We start from the raw sequence: 24,337 nt of genomic DNA, 5'->3' as shown, positions 1-24,337 counted from the left end.
TAATGAACTGCTTATCTTCCCAGTAAGGGTGGGTGACAAGGGAGGAAGGGAATGAATCTGGAATTCAAAGTTTTAAAATCAATTGTTTAAAATTATATACACTATTATTAATACTATTTTACATGTAATTGGGAAATAAGAAATACAGGCACTGGGGCATAGACATCCACCAGTCCCTACCGGAAAAGTTGAAGGGGGTATGGGAGAAAATATGGGAGAGAGCAGATCGGAGGAGGGGATATACTGTGGGATTGTTATTTTGGGGTGGTGGGTAGGGGAAAAACGGGGAGAAAATTTGTAACTCAAAATCTGGCAGAAATTAATGATGTAAATCAGAAGTTAATAAAGCATTTGAAAAATGAAAAAAAAAGAAGATACATTTCATCTTTCCATATGTAAACAGTTCAACCTTATTAAATCTCTTATGATTTCTCTTTCATGTTTACCTTTTTATGTTTCTTTTAAGTATTATATTTCAAAGTCAAATATTCTATTCAGTTCTAGTCTGTGCATCAGGAATGCTTGAAAGTCTTTTATTCATTAAATATCCATTTTTTCCCTTGAAGTATTATACTCAAGTTTTCTGGACAGGTTATTCTTGGTTGTTAATCCTAGCTCTTTTGGTATCTGGAATATCATTTTCCAGGCCCTCCACTCTTTTAATGTGGTAAGCTGCTAAATCTTGTGTGATCCTGACTGTGACTCCACAATATTTGAATGGTTTCTTTCAGGCTACTTCAAGCATTTTCTCTTTGAGGTAGAAGTTATGGTTTTTGTCATAAAATTCCTAGGAGTTTTCATTTTTGGATAACTTTAGGTGGTATTTGGTGGATTCTTTCAATTTTTATTTTATGCTGCGATTCTAGGTTATTGGGGCAGTTTTTCTTGACAATTACTTGAAATATGATATCTAGGCTCTTTATTTGATCATGACTTTTAGATAATCTAATAATTCCTAAATTATCTCTCCTTTATCTATTTTTCAGGTCAGTTGTTTTTCTATTGAGATATTTGACATTTTCTTCTATTCTTTTTTCATTTTTAAACTTTCATTGCTTCTTGATGTCTCATGGAGCCATTAGTTTCTATTTGCCCAATTCTAATTTTAAGGAATTATTTTCTTCAGTGATTTTTTGTACCTCTTTTTCCATCTGGCCAATTCTGGTTAGGGTGGTGTGTTTTTTTTTTTGTTGTTGTTTTTTGGTGCCTATCTTTTCATAATTTCCTTCCTTTGCTTTCATTTCTTCACATAATTTTTCCTCTACCACTCCTACTTGATTTTGAAACTAATTTAATTCTTCTAGGAATTCTTGTTGGGCTGTGTCCTGTTCACATTTCCCCCCTTCTCTTTGAGGCTTTCCTTGTAGCTGTTTTGACTTCCTTGTCTTCTTTTGTGTCTTGCTCTTTCCTGTCACCCTAGTAACTTTTTACAGTCAGGTCCTTTTTTTGTTGTTTGCTCCTTTCCCCACCCTATTTCTTGATTTGGAATTTTATGTTAATGTTGAGCTCGGTTGTCAGCATAGGTGTGTGTGTGTGTGTGGGGTGTGTGTGGACACTTTCAAGCTTTAGGCTTTCTCTGCATTACTGTTTGCAGAACTAGTTCCAGGGGTCTGGAAGTTTTTGGTACTTCAAAGGTAGTGTGACACGGGGAGAGATGTATCCACTGCTCTCCTAGTCTTCTTCACTCTGCTCTTTACCCAGTAAGGACCCCTAATCCCCCTGATACTGCTCCTCAAGGACCATTTCCTTGGGCCTAGACATGATACAGTCCTTCAACTCTTCCATTCCCTCTAGACTGAAAGTACCCCTCCCTGCCCTTTAACTATGACTCAGCAGTGTGTATTGTCAGTGGAATTGCCAAACAATTGCCTCTCAGCTCTTAGCCTCTTGACCAAAAGTGCTACCCCCTGCCCTTGAGCTATGAATCAGAAATGGGTACAGTCAAACAGTCTGCTTCTGCATCCAGTGCTGTAATCTCTTTCTGACCAGTTGCCAAGTATCCTTGCTGTCTCTGGTTTGAGAATACTGCTGCTTCTGTCACCACCGCCTTGTCCTCACCACCACTGTTTCATCTATGGGCTCCGGGCCAACCTCCCCACCCATGTCACAGATCTCTTTCCCACCTATGTTGTCTTGGGCTGGAAGAATGTCTCATTTTGGCCCTTTGTTGGCTCTGCCCCTCTAGAATTTGATTTGAAGTGTTATTTGAAAGTTGTTTGGAGGAAAATGTTGGGAGAGCTCAGCTAAGTGCTTTCTCAACTCTGCCATATTGGCTCTGCCCCTGGGAGTCCTCCCTAAACAATTTTAAAGGTCGTTTCTAATTTTACTCTTTAAAGATATGGCAACATAAGATGCTCATTATAAAGAATACTTAATGTGTCTTATGTATCCTCTCATGAATTAACTCTTGAAAGCTACACTTTCTCTAATGGCTTATTTAAAATCAGGTCGGATTCCCACTTCTTTCTTACCACATATATTGCTTATTTTTATTCAAATGCTATATGAGACAGGACTAATAAGCTTTAAATTTAGGAGTTAGTGAATAAAGAAAATTTGGCCAGAGGACAAAATAGTGAACAGAAAACACCATTCCTTAACTTGTTCTCTCTACCTTAATGACCAGTTTTGTGCCATTCACCATACTGTATCATATCTTTCCCTACTACAGATCTGAGTACTGAGTATCTCAATACACATCTGTCTTGGAAGTACTGAGAGATTAAGATAAACAATGCTAGAATTGTGGTATGGAAATAGAAAATAGAGCACTCCTTTCAAAGCTGAACAGGAGGCAATTTTCAATTTAAACAAAAAATGATCAAATAATTTTGCCTTTGCATTTCTAAATGATCAAGGGAGGTGCTACAGTCATCAATTTTACTTAGACTCTATGCACTAATCTCAGACTTTTAGTATCTTTGGATCTTGATGCTTCTTTCATGATAAAAGGTTAGACACTAAGTGAACAAGTGATACAGCAGACCATCGGCACATTTACATGGCTCAAAACTACCTCTAGGGCTGATAAAGTAACTCAAATAAAAAGTGTAAGCTTTGCATGAGGAATGCAAAAAGGTTAAACTTTCAAGTTCATTCAAAGAAAGATGCTGATCTTCTCAAGAGCAAACTGAGCTTGTTAAAAGCAGCAAGACTGGACTTTTGTTAAAGCTCCTCTAAGTGTAACATTATTTTGTATTTGGGGGGAGCAGGGAATACAGAGGGACACAGCTTCAACTAAGTTTGCTGCAAAGGCCAATCATGTCAGTTGCTAACTTGATGTAGGTAGCTTAGCAACAGAATCACTATTAACTATTGGCAACAGAAAAAACCATATGCAAAACTTTTACTCCAGAACCCCAGAAAGAATCAAGACACAAAGAGAAAATGGACTTGGGTCTTTAATTTTTTTTAAAGATTATCTCTCTATATATATTAATAAAAAGTGCAAAGAATAGACCTTCATGTTTAAATTATACTCTAAAATAAAATATATATATTTCCATTAACTGCAGGAGACAGCTGGCAGAGTCAAGAGCCTGAGAGAGTCCAGTCCCTCTCCATCACAACAATGGACATATTCTGATGAAGCACCCATGAAGAACAGTAGAGTGTTCACAACACAATCTGAGAACATGAACAGCTTTTGGATGTTTTCAGGGTCTCGTTGGCTTGCATTTCCAATCCAACATGAATAGGGGGCAGGGAGGGAATCTAATTTACAAGAAGAAATGGCTTTGCTCATCACAATCTAGCACTTAAGACCCATATTTCAGATACCCTGCATCCCAACACTTCTCATGTAGCAAGCACATTAACTTCTACATACTGTAATGTTATCAATGTGAATCAAAAGGTGATGATCCCTCCTCCTGCCTATGAAACAACTGTTCTATGCTTGTAACACTGCTGTTTTAGCAACACAGTTGTAACATCTGGTTAGCCTTGAAAAAAAATTTTTTTAAAGTAAACACACATAAAATTAAAAAGCATAATATCGTACCATTCAACTTCTTTACATAGGTTTGTTTCATTTTGGCTTTAATTTCCAACAAAAGCTCTTGAGAAACTAGGTGGTTAAAACATCCATTGCTATGTTAAGCATTTGTGGCAGATGGTGGCATCAAATGGCAATAACAACAAACAAGTCTTTATGTTAGTAGCACTTGGTTAAGAGAACACAGGAGATGCAGAAGCTAGTACACGGCTTATAAAATACACAGCTCTGAATTCTTTCAGGAAACTAGAAAATTCAATACATTCAAACACTCAAAACTGTGTTTTCTCTCAATCTCATGCATGTACATTTATAAATGTTTCTCTCAGGTTTTTGGTGTGGCTTTTTTTCTTCTTAACTTAAAATTTTATTTTTCAATAATTTTTAAGCTCTTATAGTAAGGAATTCTAAAAGGATTTCTTTTAGAAAAAAGTATATCCTACCCACAGCACTTGAAGTGTATAATTCTAAGAGAGCTCTCTGTCTTGCAAATGTCTGGGAAGTGTAAGTAAACCTGGAAGAACTCAGGTTTCTAAGGAATCCAAGAGAGCTGTAAGCAAATCAAGTATGCCTAATTTGTATGTTTAAAAGTTCACCGTCTCCTACTAGTGTTCTGCACTTGGGGACTATGATAAAAATAATTTTTATATGTGTTTTCAATACACCAATCAATCTTCTTTTGAAATCAACATATCACATGGCCACCACCTAAGCGAATCTAGAAGCATGAGGCCTCATATGTCTTTCATCATTTGCTTCTGCTCTGCAACTCTAAAAGACCTGTAATGGTGTTGTTTAAGTTGTCATAGTCAATGATCACACAGCACTGCTAATACCATTAGTTATAATGCCAGTACCATACCCAAGTATGATCACTCTTCTGTAAACCAGAAATTTTCCCTTTATCTACAATTTTACAACAAAATGAATAAACTTGTAGCTGATGAATGGTGCATTTTACAATAAAAGAAACGGTTTGCTATTTAATATTAAAAATGTACTTCATGAAACTCCAACTTACAGTAAAATATCTAATTACATGTGACCACTCCATGTATGGTTAAAGTGTTAAGTGCTTGCTCTGCCTTCTACTAAGGGATTTTCTTATAGTCTCAAGGTTGAGAATATCTTTATTTCCAGGGATGACAGAAACAACATTCTCAATTCTGTTGTTTGTCTCTCACCTCCATGCACATGCACACATAGGCGCACACACGCACACACACAGAGCACCATGTGTTTTAGTCTTCATGACGCTGTGGCCGCCATGCTTTCTCCCCCACTTCCAAAGAACTGCAGGAAAAGGTGATTGTAAAATAATTATTCTATTCTATCTAAAGCCTGGATCACCTATTTTCATCTCTATGATTTTGGGAAGATAAAGCCTGCAGCAATAGCAGAAGGAGAATGAGCTTCATTCATCTTTCTTGAACCCTTTGGTTTCTACCTTTAATGTTTCAGGGAATCTGGAAGTTCAGCAAATCTGAGTCAAAAGCTTAACAGATACTGAACCTGAAGTGCATTAAGAGAAGAAACTCCCATCTTTATGGCATAGAAAAAAAACCCAGAAAGATGAAGAAAAATAAACCCAACACGCCAAACAAGACATTCCAAGACTCATCCAAAAGCTTCATAGAAACAAAAGTTATTTGTGAGATGGTATGGAGTCATCTATCACAGGTTAAAAGTTCAGGTACAACCAGATACCCAATGACATTCTTTGAAAAATATTTCGTGTGAACACCTTTAATCCCAGAGTTAAGTATTTCTAAAGTCTTCAACCTGTCAATAAGATGGATAAGGAAAGAGGTGAACTATGTAGGGAAAACATTTGATGGAACAGGTAAAGATGGGAACAAACAAAAAGATTTCAAAGTAGGTAAAGAACCAAGCTTTGAAGGAAAAGTGCTTTTAAAAAAAGAGCGCATTTTATGCTTAGAAAAAATATTCAGACAAGAATCTTTTTTATGACAATTTTAAAGTGTTTTCCTACCTACCAGATCAGGCAGAAGTACCCTTTGTACTGCCACTCTCACTGAAATGTAAAGTTAATTGCCCTTTGGCTTGTTCGTGGTTAAGCTGTTGGATGGGATCACTTTTCCCACCATCAATGCAAAGTGCCAGAACGAGCACTTTCAATGGCTGAAATGAGAAGATTAACACACAAGGAGGTTCCAGGTAATGGATTACCTCAAAAACTGCATGCATGCCTGTAGCAGCAGCATGCATGGGTTGCTAGTAGAGTTTTAAATACTCTCATCTAATCTTTTGGAATACCTGAGGTCCAAATCAGGTGAGAATGAGCATTAGAATTTTCATTTATTTAAAAAACCAGAAAAATCACTTGTCAAGAAATGTCAAGTCAAAATAGAATCATAGTTAAATTAAGTCAATGCACTGACCTGAATTAAAAATGAAAGGAAAACAGGGGTGGGACGGGGAGGGCAGAGAGAAAGGGGAGGTCAGAGAGAAAGGGGAGGTAGGAGAGAAAGGGGAGGTAGGGAACAAGGAGACGAGCTGCTGGCCATTTCTGCCATGCCTCCTCATTTCCTGATTTAACCTTAGTGCAGGGAGGAAAGGGAGATAAGAATGAACCCTTCAAGCTATTCTCACAAGTACACTGGCATGGCGGTGGTGGTACATAGTGGTCACATAGCTTCTAAGGAACACAAAAGGAATCCAGTGATCTCTTCTTTACTTATCCCATGAGGGCATAGAGACTGGAGATCAGGGCCAATTATGATGTCTGAGCCAAAGATACCTGTGTAGAAAAGAAAACCCCAAACAGTCCCCCTACCTGTCCTGGGGAACACTCACACTCATACACACACACACACACACACACACATACACACACACACACACACACACACACACACTCTCACACACACATATGTGCACAGGCACACACACATGCATACACACAACCCTCAAAATGAAATAAAAATCAAGCCTTTCCCTCTCAAAGGAAAATAAGTCCTCATGTGTGTGCGTGCACACGTGTGTGTGTGTCTGTCTGTACAAGGGTCGCAGAGGCTATTTTGTTTTAGACTCCACATAAATTTTGTCTCCATCCCTAATGCCAAAGGAGTGCAGGGCTCGGGAGCTGTACTTCATTTCCTCTGGGCCAAAGGGAGCTTCATGGTCAAAGTGGTAGAGAAGCATGTTGCTTGTTGGTAATTGGACTAGAGTTTTTAATTGTTTCTTTAGTTCTGCTACTGTTTGGTCCAGACGAATACTCATTTCTTCCACTTGATCTTTAAAATGGATTTCTACCCTTGCACTACTCTGGGGTCTTAGGTCCACTTCGGCCAGGGGCTCCAGCTTCCCATACTTTGTAATCAGTTCATGATACCTAGAAGAAAAGACACATGAGTTTAAACTAAAATTACGTTACCTAAGAAATTCTCTGGATCTGCTGGTGTGCAACAGTGTTGTAGTCAATACCTTCTCTACTCAAAATACCTGACTGCAAGCTTGTGTCTTAGGCTAAGGCTCCTTAAAGGTACTAAGCATTCAGGGGCAATTTTTCCTCAACAGTTGTGGTCATTCAAATGACAGAATCAGTGCTGGGACTGGGAGGGTCCTTGAAGTCAATTTAGTTTAAGCCTCTCAATTAAGAGATTTCGAGGAAATAAGGCCCAGAAAGATGGAAGGGCTTGAACAAATTTACATACTTAGTCTATTGCAGCATGCAAATGTAATATTCATTTTATTAACCAATAAAGTAAGGAGTGAGCATCTTATTCTATCAAAAGTGTGGTACGCTTAGGAGACACAAAAACAGAAACAGTCTGTACCCCAGAGAAGCTTACATTCTAACAGGAAAAGCAATATGAACATACATAAGAAGATATGAAACACACAAAGAGTTAAGGTAATTTCAGGGTAGAGGTCAGTGCTAGTGATTGGGAAAGGGGAAGGAAGAAACAGGAATGGCCTTGTGTAGGAGGTAATGCCTAAGGTGAGTTCTGAAGGAAGCTAGGTTATCTAAGAGGGAGAAGTGAGGGAGAAGGAAGGACTTCATTTCAGAAATAAGGGACAGTAAACAGGCCCCTCTGGCAAGGCTGTCAAGTGCACAAAAGGGAATAACATGTAATTAAGTCTGGAAAGGTTCGCTGGATCCAACAAACCTGCTATAAGAGGCAACATGAGATAACAAACAGGCCTGGATGAAGAGTGAAGAGTCCTGGGTTCAAACTGTGGCTCCAGTACTTATTAGTTGTGTAATGCAGGCAAAGTGCTTTAGCTTTCTGAGTTTTAGTGTGAAAACTGTGAAAGGGATTAAGAGTACAATACTGCCTGCCTTAAAGGGTTCTTGTGAGCAAAGTGTTACTATAAACGCTAAAGTGTTACATAAACACTTTATGAACAATTATTACTTTAGAGGGAACTTAAAAATAGCAAAGACATTTTGTGACAATTACTCTTATTTATTCTAAAATTAAACATTTTGCATACTGGATTCTCTTAAAGCAGGATATAACTTTACATAAATGAAACCAAAATCTAGGATATTCAGAAATACAAAAAGAAAATTTTAGAATCAATCTTTTAGTTTTTTAGTTCAGATATTCTGTTTCCAACTAAAGTTCAATTCAAATAGAACTGCATTTATCTCCAAAATCAAGTATCTTATCAATAATCTCAATATATCATAAAGAGTAACACGATTCTGTCCTCTAAAGTAATACTTAGAAACTTGTCATCCATATTCTAATTTTATCCTTATCATTAACTTTGTTACCTAACCATGAGCAATCCATTCAGTCTCTCTGCACCTTTAATGCCTGACCTCTAAAGTGGGGGATAATGTCACAAGTGGAGTTCAGGATAATGCTGAGAAAGAAATATTAAACACAGCCTTTTTTGTAAACATCAGGTAGTATTATTTAGCACTGGCTGTACATAATTCAGAAGAAAGTGGTTCAAGGGTTTTCTGCCCCTTTCCATTGTGGTCCCCTAGCAGTAAATGGCTTTATTAAGTGGGAAACAAACACTGGTACCCACACTTCTCAAGTCAGCATGAACAAAAAGGCACAGAGAATGGGAAAGGAAACCAAAATCCGGATGCTGCCCTGGGAAGAAAACTCCACAGAGAGCAGGCTGTTACGCTTCTTTTTAAATGTAATTAATAAATTAATTAAAGACAATGGGGGGGGGGAGGGTTGGCTTATTTTAGTTCTGCAAGATGTTTTTGTCATAAGCCATTGAAATATCTGTAAATGAGGACAGCAGGTCTGAAGGTGGAATTTACCCCAAAGAGAGATATGAAGAGTGAGGCTATGCCCAAGAGAAGTTTTGTCCTCTTATCTTCCTTATTCCATGATTGTTAGGCACAGCAGTCAGCATTACAGAAATCTTCCTTTCCTTGGCTATCCAATCCCACACTTCTAAGTCACAGAATCTCAGAGCCAGAAGAGATCACAAAGGAATCTAATCTAATTCCTGTCTGAGCAGTGTATATAGTACAAGAGACCTGTACCATATGTACCAAAGATCTGACTACCTCTCTGCCAATGGACTTAATTGGGCCTTTTTAGCATGTGGATGTTGAATGAATGAAGCTTTGGCATAGTACTTGAAAATGTTACCTGCCCTTTTCATACATTTAATCTGAAAATGAATCTTGGATAAAATATAAAAGCAAAAGGCAGACACACATAGAAACCAAAGGTTAGCTCAGTCATAAAACAGCAGAGCTGGAATGAATCTTGGAGATATTAAGATCATAGATCTAGAGCTATAAGGCAGCTCTGAGACCAACTAAGACTAACTCCCTTATTATACAAATAAAAAAAAAAACTGAGGTTCCAGGGGGAGGTTGTGACTTGCCTGCAGTCACACAGTGTCAGAGGTGAGATTTGAATCCAGGTCCTCCAGAACCAGAGAGCTTTGCCCACTTCTTCCATCATCCAGTACAATCCTTTATTTTTACCAATAATGTAACATAAGTCCAAGGAGGTGGGACTAGAAAGGACTCAGTCTAGGCCGTTTCCATTGTACTGTAGCTGCCTCTTTCTGATCTATAATTCCTAAGACAAGTGACTTGGAAAGCACTTTATTCTCTGGGTAATCTTCTTAAAACACTATTGGCAAAGAACAATGTCAATTTTAAATCAGCTTTTAGCCTTTCCAAGCAAGCAAACATGACTTATTTATGCAGGGGTTCACCACTGCCTAAACACACATGACCTTTCCCACTTCTATTCATACAGTTCTCCATGACTTCAATGACCTTGCTCTTATTTCACATATGTTCTGAAAAGCCTTTCTTGGCAACCCAAGTCACAAGTAAACTCCCCTTTCTCTTAAATTCCTATAACACTTACTATCCATCTGTATCACTAATGTGATACTTATTTTCTTTATCTTGTTTCTTATGTGTTCATGTGCATAGTATTATTTTCCTAAGTAGAATGAATACTCCTTGAGAGCAGAAATTGTCTTACAACTTTTTTTTTGTAACCCCAATCAGTGCTTAGCTTATATGCTTACCTTGAATATAGCAGTTACCCAGTAAACATCTACCAGTGGATTGACCGAAAGGGATATTGATGAAAAAGGCAGGAGTAGTCAGGGAAGGCTTCGTGAAAAAAAAACTGAAGCTGGCTTTTAAAGGATGAATAGATTGTGGTTATGTTAAGGGGGAGGAGAGATGGTAGGTCATCATGAAAAGAAGTGCAGAGATCAAAATGGGCTTGATTTGTGCAGGACGATAAGGTCTGCAGTCTTATTATAAAAGAGGTACATGTTGGAGAAAAAGGCTACTTAGGCAGAGTGGTCCAGATTCATGTAGAGCCTCCAAAACCAGGAAAAGATACTCAGATGCTGAAGGAGCAGGAAATAGGAAAACATTACAAACTTTTTAATAGAGGACTGACATGAAATGTAAAGAAAAACTTAATCTAGCAGCAGTAAAATGGATTAATATGTATGTGGCGGGGAGGGAGGCAGAGCTGGAGGAGTTGGGAGAGGATAGATAGGACTAGAATCAGGAAATTAGATAAGATGCTGCAGCAATAGATAATCCAGGAATAAAATGATTAGTCAGAACTAAGGTAGTCAAGTGGAAGGAAAGCAACAGATAGGAAAGACATTTAAAAGAAAAATCAAAAGGATTTGGTGACTGACTAGAAAAGCTAAAGGTGACTCAAATTTCACCAAGCCTAGGTGATTAGAAACATGGTGGCTACACTGAAAGAAGCAGGTAAACTATGAGAGGTGGAAGGGAAAGTGTTAAGTTTTGTTTTGGACAATTTGATCAAGTAATGGCTTGACATCTAAGAACAAAGTTATAGACCAGGAATTAGGATATATGACTTTTATTTCTAGTTTGGTCAAAGATTCCCAATGCTCTTGGGAAAATCACAGTCTCTTGGTGTCTCAGATTCTTTACTTGGTAAAATTTATAACAATACTCTCAACTTGAGAGGCAGTATGGATAAAGGACCACGAAAAGTCAAGAAGATATGGGTTCGAGTCCTGTCTCTGACATATACTGGCTGTGTGATATAAGCAAGCCACTAACTTTCTCAGGGTGTGAGGCACTTCTCTATAACTAGAAGTTACAGATGAGCCATTAAACTGCATCAGTGTAGGGAGTTTTCACTTTGGGAGTTCACCACACTTCATATCAGAAGACTCTATTTAATAGGTTCAAGAGAATTCCTCAAAGACTAACAATCAGTCTAAAAACAAGCCAGCCAATCAATCAATCAGCAAGTATTTATTAAGCACCTACTACGTGGCCAAATACTGTATTTGGCACTGGGGACAAAAGAATAAAGAATGAAACAATCCCTACTCGCAAGTCATATAAAAATCAGCACAAACCCACAGGCCAACGATATGTAATAATAAATTTAAAGAATAATCGCTCTGAGAAAGTCATAATTTTAAGAAAAATTGAGGATATGTCTTACAGCATTAATCTCTCTTCAGGCTTCTGATGGTTAGAATCAGCAAATACCACTGACACCCCAAGTTGGACAAAGAGCTTAGGAACAATAACTTGTGAACTAATAAAGACTTTTTAAAGGCGTGGAAGAGGTTTTTCCTCTTTTTTCCACCAAGATTGTTATTAAGAATACCTAGATCTTTAAAGAAAAGGCCATAAAACATTCCTTATGGGGCTAAATATCTGATTCTTTCTCCCCCTCCCATGGAAGAGGGCAGAACAGTCAGATGAGCAGTAAAGTAATGCATTTCAAAATTTTCAAGTTATAAAGTTCAGACACAAAAGATAATTACCCCAAGATCATGATTCTGGAGGGTTGATCCTCTTGGAGATTTCCTCACCAGCACATACAGACATATGTATACATCTCCGATCAAGAGAGGGGAGGTAGCACATTTTTTGCTAGGCTGGGAAAGTGGCAAGAAGTCAAAACAAAGCAAGAGGTAACTGAAATGACAAAGACCCTAAGCTTCAGGGAAGAGCTAACATTTCAGAAGCTCTCCACTGTACGTTTTGGAGAATGCCCCTTTTGTTTGTCATCCAACTCACAGCTTAATGTGAGCAGTGCTGTGTTACTGCCCCTGTCCAGGGACGACAGAGCCAGGCCATGTGGAGAAGCCCAGGAGACTCATGTCAGATGGAGGTACAACAGCAGGCCCTCTGTCTGTAAGGAGCAGGAAAGGGCAGAGTGAACTAGGATTTCTCTAGCATCCCAGACAAAACGAGCTTCATCAGGGAGGAGGGGCCAAAGAAAGGCCACTGCCCTACTCTCACAATGATATGAGATACAATTGAGTCTATTTAGAAAACCATTACTTTTATGAGAAGAAATATTCCTCATATTTTGAAAGGAGTTTTACCATTAACAATTAAAATTAACATGTCTGCAAAACTATGACCTACTTTGTTTCCAGGCCCAAGGATTTCCCAAGTCAGGATCTAGAGAATTCTTCGAGGGGCACAAAGAAACCAAGGGACTAAAGGAGTATAGCAACAAAGAAAAGCCTTTAAAGTAACCTGGTTCTGGTGCTTGTTCCTCACTGATAATGCCCCTCTCCTCTCCTCTGCCTATCGGCCAACTGTGTCTTTTTTTGGTTTTATTTATTCCTGCTGGGATGCAAAATGTGGAAAAAATTTTAAAGCCTCCTAAAGTCAATAAACCTATTAATAGCCCATAAAACACACAATACATGATACATTATTTCCCCAAAGGAAAGCATATTTTAATTGCATGAAAGAAGACAGCTATGAACACTCATTAAGTACTCAATTCAGTCTGTCAAAGGACAAGGAGAGGTGAAAAATAGAAAATAAAACAAAAAAATGAGTCACCTCAGGCAATGTGATGTAGGCCAAGTTATGGACAACTGAGGAAGGGTGACCAAAATAATAAACATGTAGATGATACACAGACACACGCCAGAATCCTTTTTCCTCAGAAAGTTCTATTCTGCCCTAACCCTCACAACTTGTTTTACTTCAAATTCTGTGATGTTTCAGTTCTTGAATTTTAAAAGTTCTATTTCTTCTAGTCTGGTTCTGTGATTCATTCAGTAAATTCCTTTTAACCAGTGTAGTTTGGCAAAGAACTTTGCAACTTCTAGTATTAGAAAACCTCACGGGACACAAGCAGTAAAGGTACTTGCCCAGGTTCACAGCAAGTTTATCTCCGAGGCCAGGCTTGAACCCAGGCCTGCCTGACTCCTTGCATCCCTTTCTGTAACACTGCTTTAGAAGACTAACTCCCACTCCCACTTATACTCCCACATTCACCAAAAGCTTACAAATGAATCTTGCATCTTAGCTCCTGACTGGGTTTTCTCCCCCAACCACATCATCAAGAAAAGGGACTGTATTCCTCTTTTTAAAGATCTTGCCAAGGCAGACTGGTCAGGTAGAGAGAATAAGGAATAACTGATGTACAACCCAAGAGGTCTAGAGAAAGTCCCTACAGCAGAGAATTTATGGGATAACATGGATGAGCTGCATGGGATAAGAAGTTGTGGGTGAACGGTGATCTACACCTCTGGAAGGAGCAAGTATCTAAGTCTTAAGAACTGTTCCAAAGCAATTTATGTTTTTCAGTGAATTACAGTAAATTGCTTTTGGAACAGTTCTTAAGACTTAGATCTTAGCCACTAGATTTTATTTAAGATTAGATGTAGGAAAAAATGGCAAGAAAAAAGGTTAGAAATAGAAAGTAATTAAAGAACTAAATGGGTTGCCATATTTCATATCTCCTAAATAATTTAATACCATGTACTATAGCAGATCACGAGTAGCCCTGAAAGAAAACAGGACAGTATTTGGCATATGGGATTCCTCACAGCTCTCCTGTAAGAGCAATACCTTGCACAGCTTCTATGAATTGCTAGGGAGGTGAAGTCTATACCAGTAAGATGTTCTTTTTGCTGCCACAGAGAACTATAATTCTTTATCAGATTGTGTCAGCAGACTTCAAAATATTTCCAACATTAATGTCAGTTCTGTTAGTTGTCCTTTGAACCTCAGCTACAGCCTAAAGTTAACTCCTGAAAGCTCTCCTAATAAAAATATGAGCCAGGAACTGAAATATGACCAAAAGGAACACCTTTCCAGCCACCTGCAGCACAGGCTGAAGTATTCTGAAACAACATTAACAGTTCTCTGGACTGGAAAAAACAGACTTTAAAGGCTGCACCCGTCTCTAAGAGACTGTGCACAGCTGAATGCATTTAAATAAAGAGCTCATTGATTGGGAAGGTGGATTCCACAGTGCTGAAAGGCCAAGAAACAGAGGATAGAGATTTCTCATCCTCTGTTACCTTACACAGTAAACAGACAACACAAAACAGATGGTAGATAGCTTAGTTATTCTGAAACTATGAGTGTAAGATCATTATTACCAGAGTTGGCTATGTTATAAAGCCTGAACTTCCAACTTCCCCTACCAGTAAAGAGTAGAAAAAAAAGATTAACTGGTCACCTACAAAAAGCTATAAAAACTCCCTGCTGGTTCATGACCACCCCCTCCCCCAGCACATTAAACATTTCATGCTGCTCATCATGTGAATTCAAAGGTTGCTGGTAACCAGAACCTGCACATCTTTCTGGGGCAAAAAAATAGCATATGAACATCTCTGAGTCACCTGTAAATTCTTATGTCGCTAAAGTAACTCCATATTTGAAAACAGATGTCACTAAATAATCTAGCTTGTTTATAAAGAAATTTTGCTGTCATAAAGGCCATTGAAATGATAAAAACACGTATATACCCTCAAGATAACAATGAATAAACTGCTGGTCTTAAAGTCAAGAAAACCTGAGTTCAAATCTTGTCTCTGATGCTTAAGACCATGAGCAAGTTACTTACCCTCTGTGAGCCTATTTCTTCATCTGTAAAATGGGGATAACAGCACCATTAGTACCTACCTCATAGTTTGTTGGGAGGCTTAATGCAAACTTTAAAGTGCTACACGATATCAGTTAGTTATTTTTTTTTTACAATTAAAAAAAGTTATTCCTTAGATAGGAAGAACCACTTTGTTTTACAGAAGGTCAGATGAAAGGATGAATAGCACAGTGAATCAGACTGCAAAGGGGAGGCAGAAGCAGCATTCTTTAACCCAAGTAAGAGTTAACAGGTAAATTCATCCAACTTTTCATCAAAGATCACGGAACTACAAACTTAACACCTGGAAGGGACCTTATATTCCTCATTTGACAAATGAGGAAGCTGACATGCAAGAGAGGATATTGCAATGATACCATGCTATCACATCCCTCTTCCTAATACTTAACCAATACATCTTAAAGCCACTTATACTTTTCTATTCTTTTATTTATCACTCTTTTTAATGTCAAAACAAAAGGGCCAATTTGGCCACCACTTAAATGAAACTATAGCTAGCTTCAATACTGCTAAAATATTCTATAATGAAAGGTCTGTCATGTAACAGCCCACTTTTGTGGGGACAGAAAATGATCTTTTATTATCCTACTGACAAAAAGTCAGTCCCCATGTACCCTGTGATCTAGTGAAACTGGCCTCTTGGCTATTCCTTCAACAAGACACTCCATTTCTCAGCTCTGGGCATTTTATCTGGCTATTCCCACTGCTGCATCGCCTCCCCCCGTACCTAGAATGTTCTCTCTCCTCAACTCTGCTTTCTGGCTTCCTTCAAGTTCCAGCTAAAATTCTACCTTCTATAAGGAAGACTTTCCTGATCCCCTTTGTTCTAGTGTCTTCCCTCTTTTATCTATCTCTATTTTTCCTGTATTTATCTTCTTTGTAAATAGTGTTTCCTTGCTGTCTCCCTAATTAGACTGTAAGATCCTTGAAGGCAGGGACTATCTCTTGCCTTTCTTTGTATGCACAAGTGCTTAGCACAGTGCCTGGCACATAAGAAATGCTTAATAAATGCTTGCTGAATGACACCTGTATCGTCTGGTATGTTTAAAGTCAGAATCTTGTCATCTCCCATGCAAATACCATAGAGTCATGCCAAAAGTTGCAATGATAATTACTTCCCTGAAAACTTTTATGTTTCTTGAACATCAAGCTTCAAAAACAAAACCTAATTTTTTTTATGGTTTGCTTTTAAACTATATACTATTTAAAACTTTTGGGCTCTAAGGCTTCAGAGAAATTTCAAAGGAACCTCAAAATTTCTTGATAGCAACTCTTTAGAAATTTAGAAAACAAAATTGTTAATCCTCCCCCCCCCCATGGCTTCTCTGAAAGCTCAAAAATTCCAACTCTAACCCCTTTATGCTTTTCATTGTTCCTCTCTCAACTCTTTCCGTATTTTACACCTCTGTCGTGTTGGTGAAGCCCAGGATATTTCTGAAGAGTCTACAATATGAAATGACAGGTTAACTTGTGCAGCATGTGTAAAAAGAAATGACCTACTGAAGAAGAGGCTCAAAAAGAATCAGTGGTATGAATCTGGGAATGAGAAGCACAAAAGTGGCCAGAAATAAATATGTGCATGTGGCCACTCAAGGCTTACAAAGCACTCTCATCTCAATAGCCTTGGGCTAGATAGGGAAGAATTACTATCCTTGTTTTATAGACAAGACTTGTGACTTGACAGGGGTCACAAAGTGAGTTCAGTCAGAACTGGGATGCAAACCCAGGTTTCCTAACTTCACGTACAGTTCTCCCTATCGTGCTTCTTCTCACAAGGTAAATATGAGCAAAGGTACTGTACTAGAGCAGGGGAAGTAGGCTTCCATGCTCACGTTCTTTCTGTTTCTTGTATCTGTCCTTTGTGTCTCTCTCCTGTTGTCTGTATTTCTTTGTCTGATGTGCAGGTAGCCTTGAAAAATTTTTGTATCTTCTCATCTCTGAACTTGAGACAATACCAACAATTGCAGGGAAAACCATAACAAAGGCATAACTGGACCTTGAATGAGTTAAATAATCTAAAAAAACAAGTTGTCTAAATCACTGAAGTTGTTGACCTAAAATGCAAGCATTTTTTAATCAAATCGCTTTCTGAACAGTCTAGATTAACTATTCAGGAATTTTTACCTGAACGGTACTTCCTCCTGTGGGACATCCACATAATAACGAATGAAAAACCGCTCAGAGTCTTCTCGCTCTCCATCAGTAACAACACTGCCATTAAGTTTGGAAACTGATGGCAATCTGTAAGTTAAAGCCAAAATAAAGACCCTTTGAAAAACTGGAAGTATAAATTCAGCCTGACAAATGGAAGATCCTCTGGTTTAGGATTGAGACTTAACATCTCCAAAGTAAAGTAAATCCTTTGTCATCCTAATAAGAGTGACACTGACATGAGATGAAGATGTAAAGAAGTGGTAAACAATGTGATAGGAAAAAAGAAGCCAAAGTCGGGCGACTTTCTAGTTATGGGAATCCCCTTGTAGTCATGTCTTACCTGCAGTGGAAATGGTTATGAAAAGGAATAAGTACTTACAAGCTAGAGAGGTCAGACATTAGAAAATAATAATGCTTGCAAAAGAACTATGTAAATCAAATGACCTGCAGAAAATGTTTCCTTTGAAAGTACACACAGAATTATTCTTTTAATAAGATATCATACGCAAGTTAATCTACTTTAAAACAGCAAAGTGGCTGCTGAGTTATTTTAGTTCAAATTGATTTGCTGTTAGAGAGACGCTGTTCCTTTTAGGGCATATATTGTATCTAAAGGCTTCCAAAACCACTGACTATGTGTTTTACATAGCACTAAAAAAAAAACCAAAAAAAAAAAAAACTAAAGCCAGTTTTCTCCATGACTCTTCCAGAATCTCATCTTCAGCTAAAGAAACATGCTACATGGTGATGAGTTTAGTTTAGGACCTGTCACAGACAGAAGATGCAGGAAACTTGGGAAGACGAAGCTGGGAATGTAAGCATCTCTAAAACAATTTATGATTTAAGTGAAAAAAAAAAAGCTGTTTATAATATATTACAAATGACCATTTACACTGGAAAATATGGTTAATTTAGAAGAGAATTCTCAACAAATTCCACTTTCCTGTATGCCCTAATATAGCATTCCAAAAGTTCCAATTATTAAAAGGTAAAATAATAACCACATATTTGTAGTGCTATGTGTCAGGCACTGTACTGAATGCTTTACAATTATTATCTCATATGATCCTCATATCTCTGGGAGGTAAATGTTGTTATTAATCCTATTTTACATTTGAGAAACTGAGGCAAAAAGGTGAAGTGACTTGCCCAAGGTCACACAGCTAAGTGTCTAAGGCTGGATTTGAACTCAGGTCTCCCTGACCAGACCCAGTGGCTCTATCCACTGTGCCTTGTATATGTTCCCCTCCTACCTCCCCCCACCCCAAGACAATCTTCTGACTCTGTGGCTCTTATCGGGCTAACAATTTTTGCTTTTTCTTCCCAGCTATTTCTCCCTTCATTCAAAATCTTAGCTCCAGAAGGAGCTTTATCCAAAAATGGCTATTGTACATAGGCACTGCCATAGGTACACTCACTAGTACGTTTCTTTCCATCACTCTGCCCAAACAGTAGCCTCGTGCCTCAAGGAAAGCCCAGTCACACTCACATGATAGGAGAGAAGAATCAACAAAAACAGACCTGGCTATCACCAATTTCCTGCGCTCTTCGGTGGTGTATGGCTGCAGAAGAGGTATCCCTAGCAATCTTACTTCTTCAAGTTTGGGGAATGAATTTAATTTGTCAATGTCTTCCCAGGAATGCAGACCTGCTTTGAGAAAAGCCTTCTTTAAGTAAAAACAAGAGCACACAATGAATTTACAAGAGTAAAAGAAAAGGTAAAAAGTGGATTAAATTAATTAAAATAATTAACATGATTTTTTAAATGGAAACAAAGGCCTATACACTAGCTATAGAGCCTAAAATCTCTTTAGCCAAGGATGAAAAGCCAGCGTGGTGTAATGGCAAGAGCTTTGGCCTTGGGGTCAGGAGACCTGAGTTTGAATCCTGGCTCACACACTTAAAAAGAGCTTGGAGACTCGAGGCAACTTACATCACAGCTCAGAGACTTTGTTTCCTGTTCTACCTGAGGATGATCATACCTGTAATACCTCTTTGGGGTGCTGGGGGAAAGTACTTTGCAAACCTTCAAGCACTGCAGATATATGAGCTATCCAGAAGCAACAGAATGCAGTAAGTCACAATATTAGCTTCCTGATACTCTCACAGCAGTTACACTTTGACTCACAAACTGTCAGGAACCAGAGAGGCAATTTTATTCTACAATGTTCATTTATCCAATGATTCTTCAATGATGTTGCTTAGATGCCTAGTGACAATTTGGAGCAAAGACATTTCTCCACTATACTCTGGAGCAAGTGTCATTGACTCTTTTTACCTACAGAGTCAGAAAATCGAATTTTTGAAAAGTGCTGAGTCATATTCAATTTTTCACCTAGCTCTAGGTAAAGAATTCTGAAATATGGGGAGATCAATGCAGCCAAAACTGATTATTTTTCTTGTTTACTGGAAAGATAATAATTTGGATCATTTAGGTCTTTATTCACTTTACATTAACCATACTAGAATTTTATTGTTGCTATTGTGATGGGAAGGATAAAAACAAATTAAAATAAAAATCAAAGAATTTCGATAAACACCACAAAACCATGACCTTTGGGGACAAAAGACATGTGGTATTTTCAAAATAAATGATCTGACAGATATAAATTGAAATCCCTAAGCATGCTGCAGCAAGTTAAGAATAGACTTTTCAGTCCCAAGATGAAATCCCGCCTTTTGTTAGGAGCAAAAACACCATCTTGGTCAATATCTGGCTGAGACCAGAAAAGCATTCCTGTAATAACAGAGCTAGTCAAGGGTCCATGTGACAAAGATATCAGTCCCTCCCTGCTTCTGTCAACCTTCAGCAAGGTTAAGGGTAGGGAAGTAATTTGCTTCATAAATACACCCAATCATAACTGTCCTCCTGGATTCAGGAAGGCCTTTGTATCTAGGAGGAGGAAGAAAACAGTTAACTCAAGGGATGCATATTTAAAAAGTAATCAGTTTTTTTAAGGTGAAAAATAAATATATTTATTAACCCCCAAACCTCTACAGAATGTAGATTAAACCCATCAGTTGGCACACAAGGCTTTTTTTTGATGTACTGATCATTTTTGCTATATTTTTTCTCTTCTTCCTCTTTTCCTATTTCAAAAAAGTTACTGATTTTAGGGGATAGCTCTTGGAGAGAGGAAAGGGGGGGTGAATATGAAGGGAAATCTAGGCAATGGAAAACCAAGGTATCAACAGAAATCTCTTTTTCAAAAAGGAAACAGTTCAAAAGATGTGTATTTGAAAAAATAATCAGCTTCCCTAGGATGAAAACTATCTTTCTTTTCTAATTTTATCTCCCTCTCCATAACTTCTATTGTCATGTAAATCAAGTCCATAACTTTCAGTTCTAAGTGAATGCTATTTTTAGTTTTGCAGTTGGTTCAGTACATGAAGGACCTATAATTACATTTTTATGGCACTCCTCCATGTATACAGATTGCGACTCCTCCTGTGACCTTATAGAGAGAACTCCTTCTGATTGCTGTGACCAACAAAATCTTTACCTGGAAAACCAACCTGATGACAAGCATCTCTGAGCTTAGTTTTAGTTTAGCTGGTTCTTAGATAGAAGGCATACAATCTATCATCAGACAAAGAATTAAGGTCTTTCTAGCTTGGTAAGATTTTCCAGACCTTACATTCCATTGGTCTAACTGCTGAGAATCCATGGGTACTTCCACACCACAATGAGGTATGAATGAAAACTTTGGTGAAGGTTGTTTCACTAAATATGCTAAAATTCTTTAACCCAATGAAGGGTAGAATTAAGAAGAAGTTAATTATACAGTAATGTGTATTAGGAAAAAAACACACCATAAGAATTAAAAAGGGGCCAGAAATTGGCAGCAAGTTTCTAAAACTGAAGTCCAAATAGGATTTTCTAGCTAATTTTTCCTTATGCTCTAACTAATCTTTGTCTTTTGTTATTTAGTTCATTCATTAGTTTCCCTATTTTCATATGATCTGTGATTTTTATCAGTAGGGGTCCTCCTGCTACTGATGCAGTTAACAAGTCCTCTACAAGTTCACAGATGGTCTTTTAAAAGTAATTGTGGCTGAAAAATTCATCACATTGTGGCTGCCTGGTGGTGAGCCTCCCAGAACTTAGGTCGGTTCATAGAAAAATGACATATATTTAGTTTTCCCATCCTGGTAGGGTCTGTAAAGAGTTTCTAGAATCTAGGGTCCCCTGGATGCCACAATAAGGCATTAGAAGAGGATTTGGGGGGAGAATTTTCATAGCATTATCACTTTAAATATAAAATATAAATTAATATCTATATATTTCTATACCTTTCAATATTTATATAATACCAAAGCTCTTCTGGAAAAGAAAAGAATGCATTAACTATAAGTACATTAGCTTGTCATCAAGGAATGAATCATCACAGCTGAAAATTAATGCCAAAAGAAAAATACCTACTTTTTCCTTTTTCATTCATGCACAAGCTTAGATCAATTTACATGGAAAATGGGAAAAATTTTGTGGCTTTAGTGCCCACCTGACTTGTGAAGGCTGATGGAACGCAGATTGGGAAACAACCTTGCCAAGGAATCATCAGGTTCCTCAATGGCATTCAGATGATTGTTGGCCAGGATGAGGGTATCCAGTGAAGGAAACATAACTCCTAACTTTCGAATTTCAGTCCAGTCCTGAAGGTTATTATCTGTGATATGGAGTAGCTTAAGAGATTGACAGCAAATAGAAGAACAAGACACTGTTTCATAGTCATTAAGGCACAGGAAGAGCTCCTCCAACCTGCACAGAAAGAAACAAAGATATTCTCCTTTCATATTTTTTTAAAGAAAGTCTAATAAACCATATAAAGGTAAGACAGGGCACATACCTTTCCATTTACTTATTTATATCAAATGTCGATTGAGTGTCTACTCCAAGCAAGGAACCTTGTCAAAAGTTATACAAGATACAAGATGTATGGTCCCTCTACCCTAAGATCTCATACAAAGGACAAGCCTAACCCAGTTGAAACACATGCAAATAATACAAGAAAACATAAAATTCAAAAGTAAATTGTGCAATGCAAACTGTTAATGCAATGGTAGTTTAGAAAAGTATGAGATTAGTGAGGACAGCAGTAGTCAAGGGCAGATTCAGAAAGGTGAGCCACAAACTGTGTTTTGAAGAAACAGATAGGATTTGGAGAGGGAATGGCAAGGAAGGAGGCTATTACCTGGAAAGCATGAGCAAAATCAAAGATGAAGGTTATAAGGAATAATGTGTGCAAAGGACAGAAAAAAAAATCCAATTAAAATGGAGAGCAGGAAATAAAATTGGGTAAATGGTAGGGTGTCAGGGAGAACATTACAAGGACATGATAATTTTGATGTCTTTTAAACAATTAAAAAAAGCTTGATAAACATAGGAAAAGATTGATTCTGAATAGCTATACATACATATTTTTCATGTAGAGTTTACTAACTAGCCAAATTTTGATAAACCACATCGCTAATTTTGTCTTTGAATTGGTGAACACATCCCCTCCATTAGAAACAGCAAAAAGATTTTCATGGCACCAGATAATCTTAACATGCCTTAAAAGAACTATAATCTCTTCTTGATCCTACCTTGTCCCTGTCCTCACCACCCAACTCCCACCCTACAAGAAAATGTAGTGGGGTACTGGTGATCCAGTAGTGAGAAACAGTCCTCCTAAAAGTATTTGTAAATTCCATTCAAATGATTACATCTCTCATGTCCTGGCACCACCAAGTACCATATAGAATTCCAAGGGAAGTACTGATGGATCATCTTAGCCCTACCAACCAATCTTAGAAGTTCATTATTTTAAGCTCATTCTCTACTCAAACTGCAGTAATGGTAGTGTGGAAAGTAGGAGAGCAACAAGCTAAAAGCACTAGCAAAGATGACAACAGGTGACCCTCCACCTCCCTCTCCTCTTTGCCATGGGCTCTTGGCTTACTCTGGTAATTCCTGCAGTAGCATATGGACTGTTTCCCAAGAAGCTTTGCTGTTGTTGAGGACGAGTTTTCTAACCCCAGAAAAGGACCCGGCACACGTCCTCTCTAAAACCGACAAATTTAGAGGGTTGGAACTCAGGTTTAGAAACTCCAAGTGAGGAACGTTTGACACAATTTTACTGACCTAGAGAGAAAAAAAAGGAGAAGCTTTTAAATTAGATTGTAATCAAATCACTAAATTAGATTGTAATCAAACCCATAAATACTTAAGTCAGCTTCTAGGAGTGTATTATTAAGCAAGGGCTATTTGCTCCACTGAGGCTCATTTCACTCTGGTCCCTAATAGGGGACAAGTAGAGTTTTGTTAAATCCACCAAAAAGGTGCTAATCTCTTCCTATTACAGAATAACATAACTCATCAAGGAGAAGCAAGGAGAATTATTTATTTTGCCTTTAGCAAAATGTTTTATTCTCCTGTTTAATATATTCATCAAAAAAAGGAACATTCTAATTAAGAACATTTAGATAAACTCCTAGAGGGCAAGAAGCAGGTGTATATAATTCTCCCTGTATATTTAAAAACAAAAACAAAATAAAAAATTTATTAAAGGTTTTCTGTCAACCACTTTGTGAGATCACCACTAGCAGGCAGATAAGCCAGAATTATTTATAACTCAATGTTGTCTGGAGAGATTAAAAAAAAAAAAAAGGGAATGGTCTCAAATTGTCCCAAACATTAACTCATCAAAAAAAAATCTATAATTGGACAATGACATAGAAGCCATGCTCACCAATTTAAATAGTAACTTAGGGGTATGATGTAAATGAGAAGTACTGGCATTGCCGAAGTGTGATGGGGAGTTCTAGGAATCATGGTGTGTAGGAGTGTCTAAAC

General features: G+C 37.8%; 1 protein-coding gene across 5 annotated transcripts in view; it reads right to left on the bottom strand.

The window, feature by feature from the left end:
* Nucleotides 1-3,383: 3,383 nt before the first annotated feature.
* The window catches only part of TBCEL (tubulin folding cofactor E like), a 56,709-nt gene continuing 35,755 nt past the window's right edge, over nt 3,384-24,337 (bottom strand). For 4 of the 5 annotated variants that reach the window (XM_069070069.1, XM_069070067.1, XM_069070066.1 and 1 more), the window contains 5 exons: nt 23,445-23,626; nt 22,005-22,261; nt 19,024-19,150; nt 17,473-17,589; nt 3,384-7,352 (listed from right to left, as the gene is read on the bottom strand). In XM_069070069.1, coding sequence (XP_068926170.1) covers nt 7,034-7,352; nt 17,473-17,589; nt 19,024-19,150; nt 22,005-22,261; nt 23,445-23,626 — 1,002 coding nt within the window. In that variant the 3' untranslated portion in view covers nt 3,384-7,033. The remainder of the gene's footprint in view (nt 7,353-17,472; nt 17,590-19,023; nt 19,151-22,004; nt 22,262-23,444; nt 23,627-24,337) is intronic. The other variant, XM_069070071.1, reaches the window with a different exon arrangement.

This window comes from Petaurus breviceps, unplaced genomic scaffold, assembly GCF_028583685.1.
Source record: "Petaurus breviceps papuanus isolate PSGF00001 unplaced genomic scaffold, PetGlider_PUasm1.0 90804, whole genome shotgun sequence".
NCBI classification, from domain to species: Eukaryota; Metazoa; Chordata; class Mammalia; order Diprotodontia; family Petauridae; genus Petaurus; species Petaurus breviceps.
Note: the sequence above shows the minus strand (reverse complement) of the source record. Positions and strands in the feature narration are given on the sequence as shown.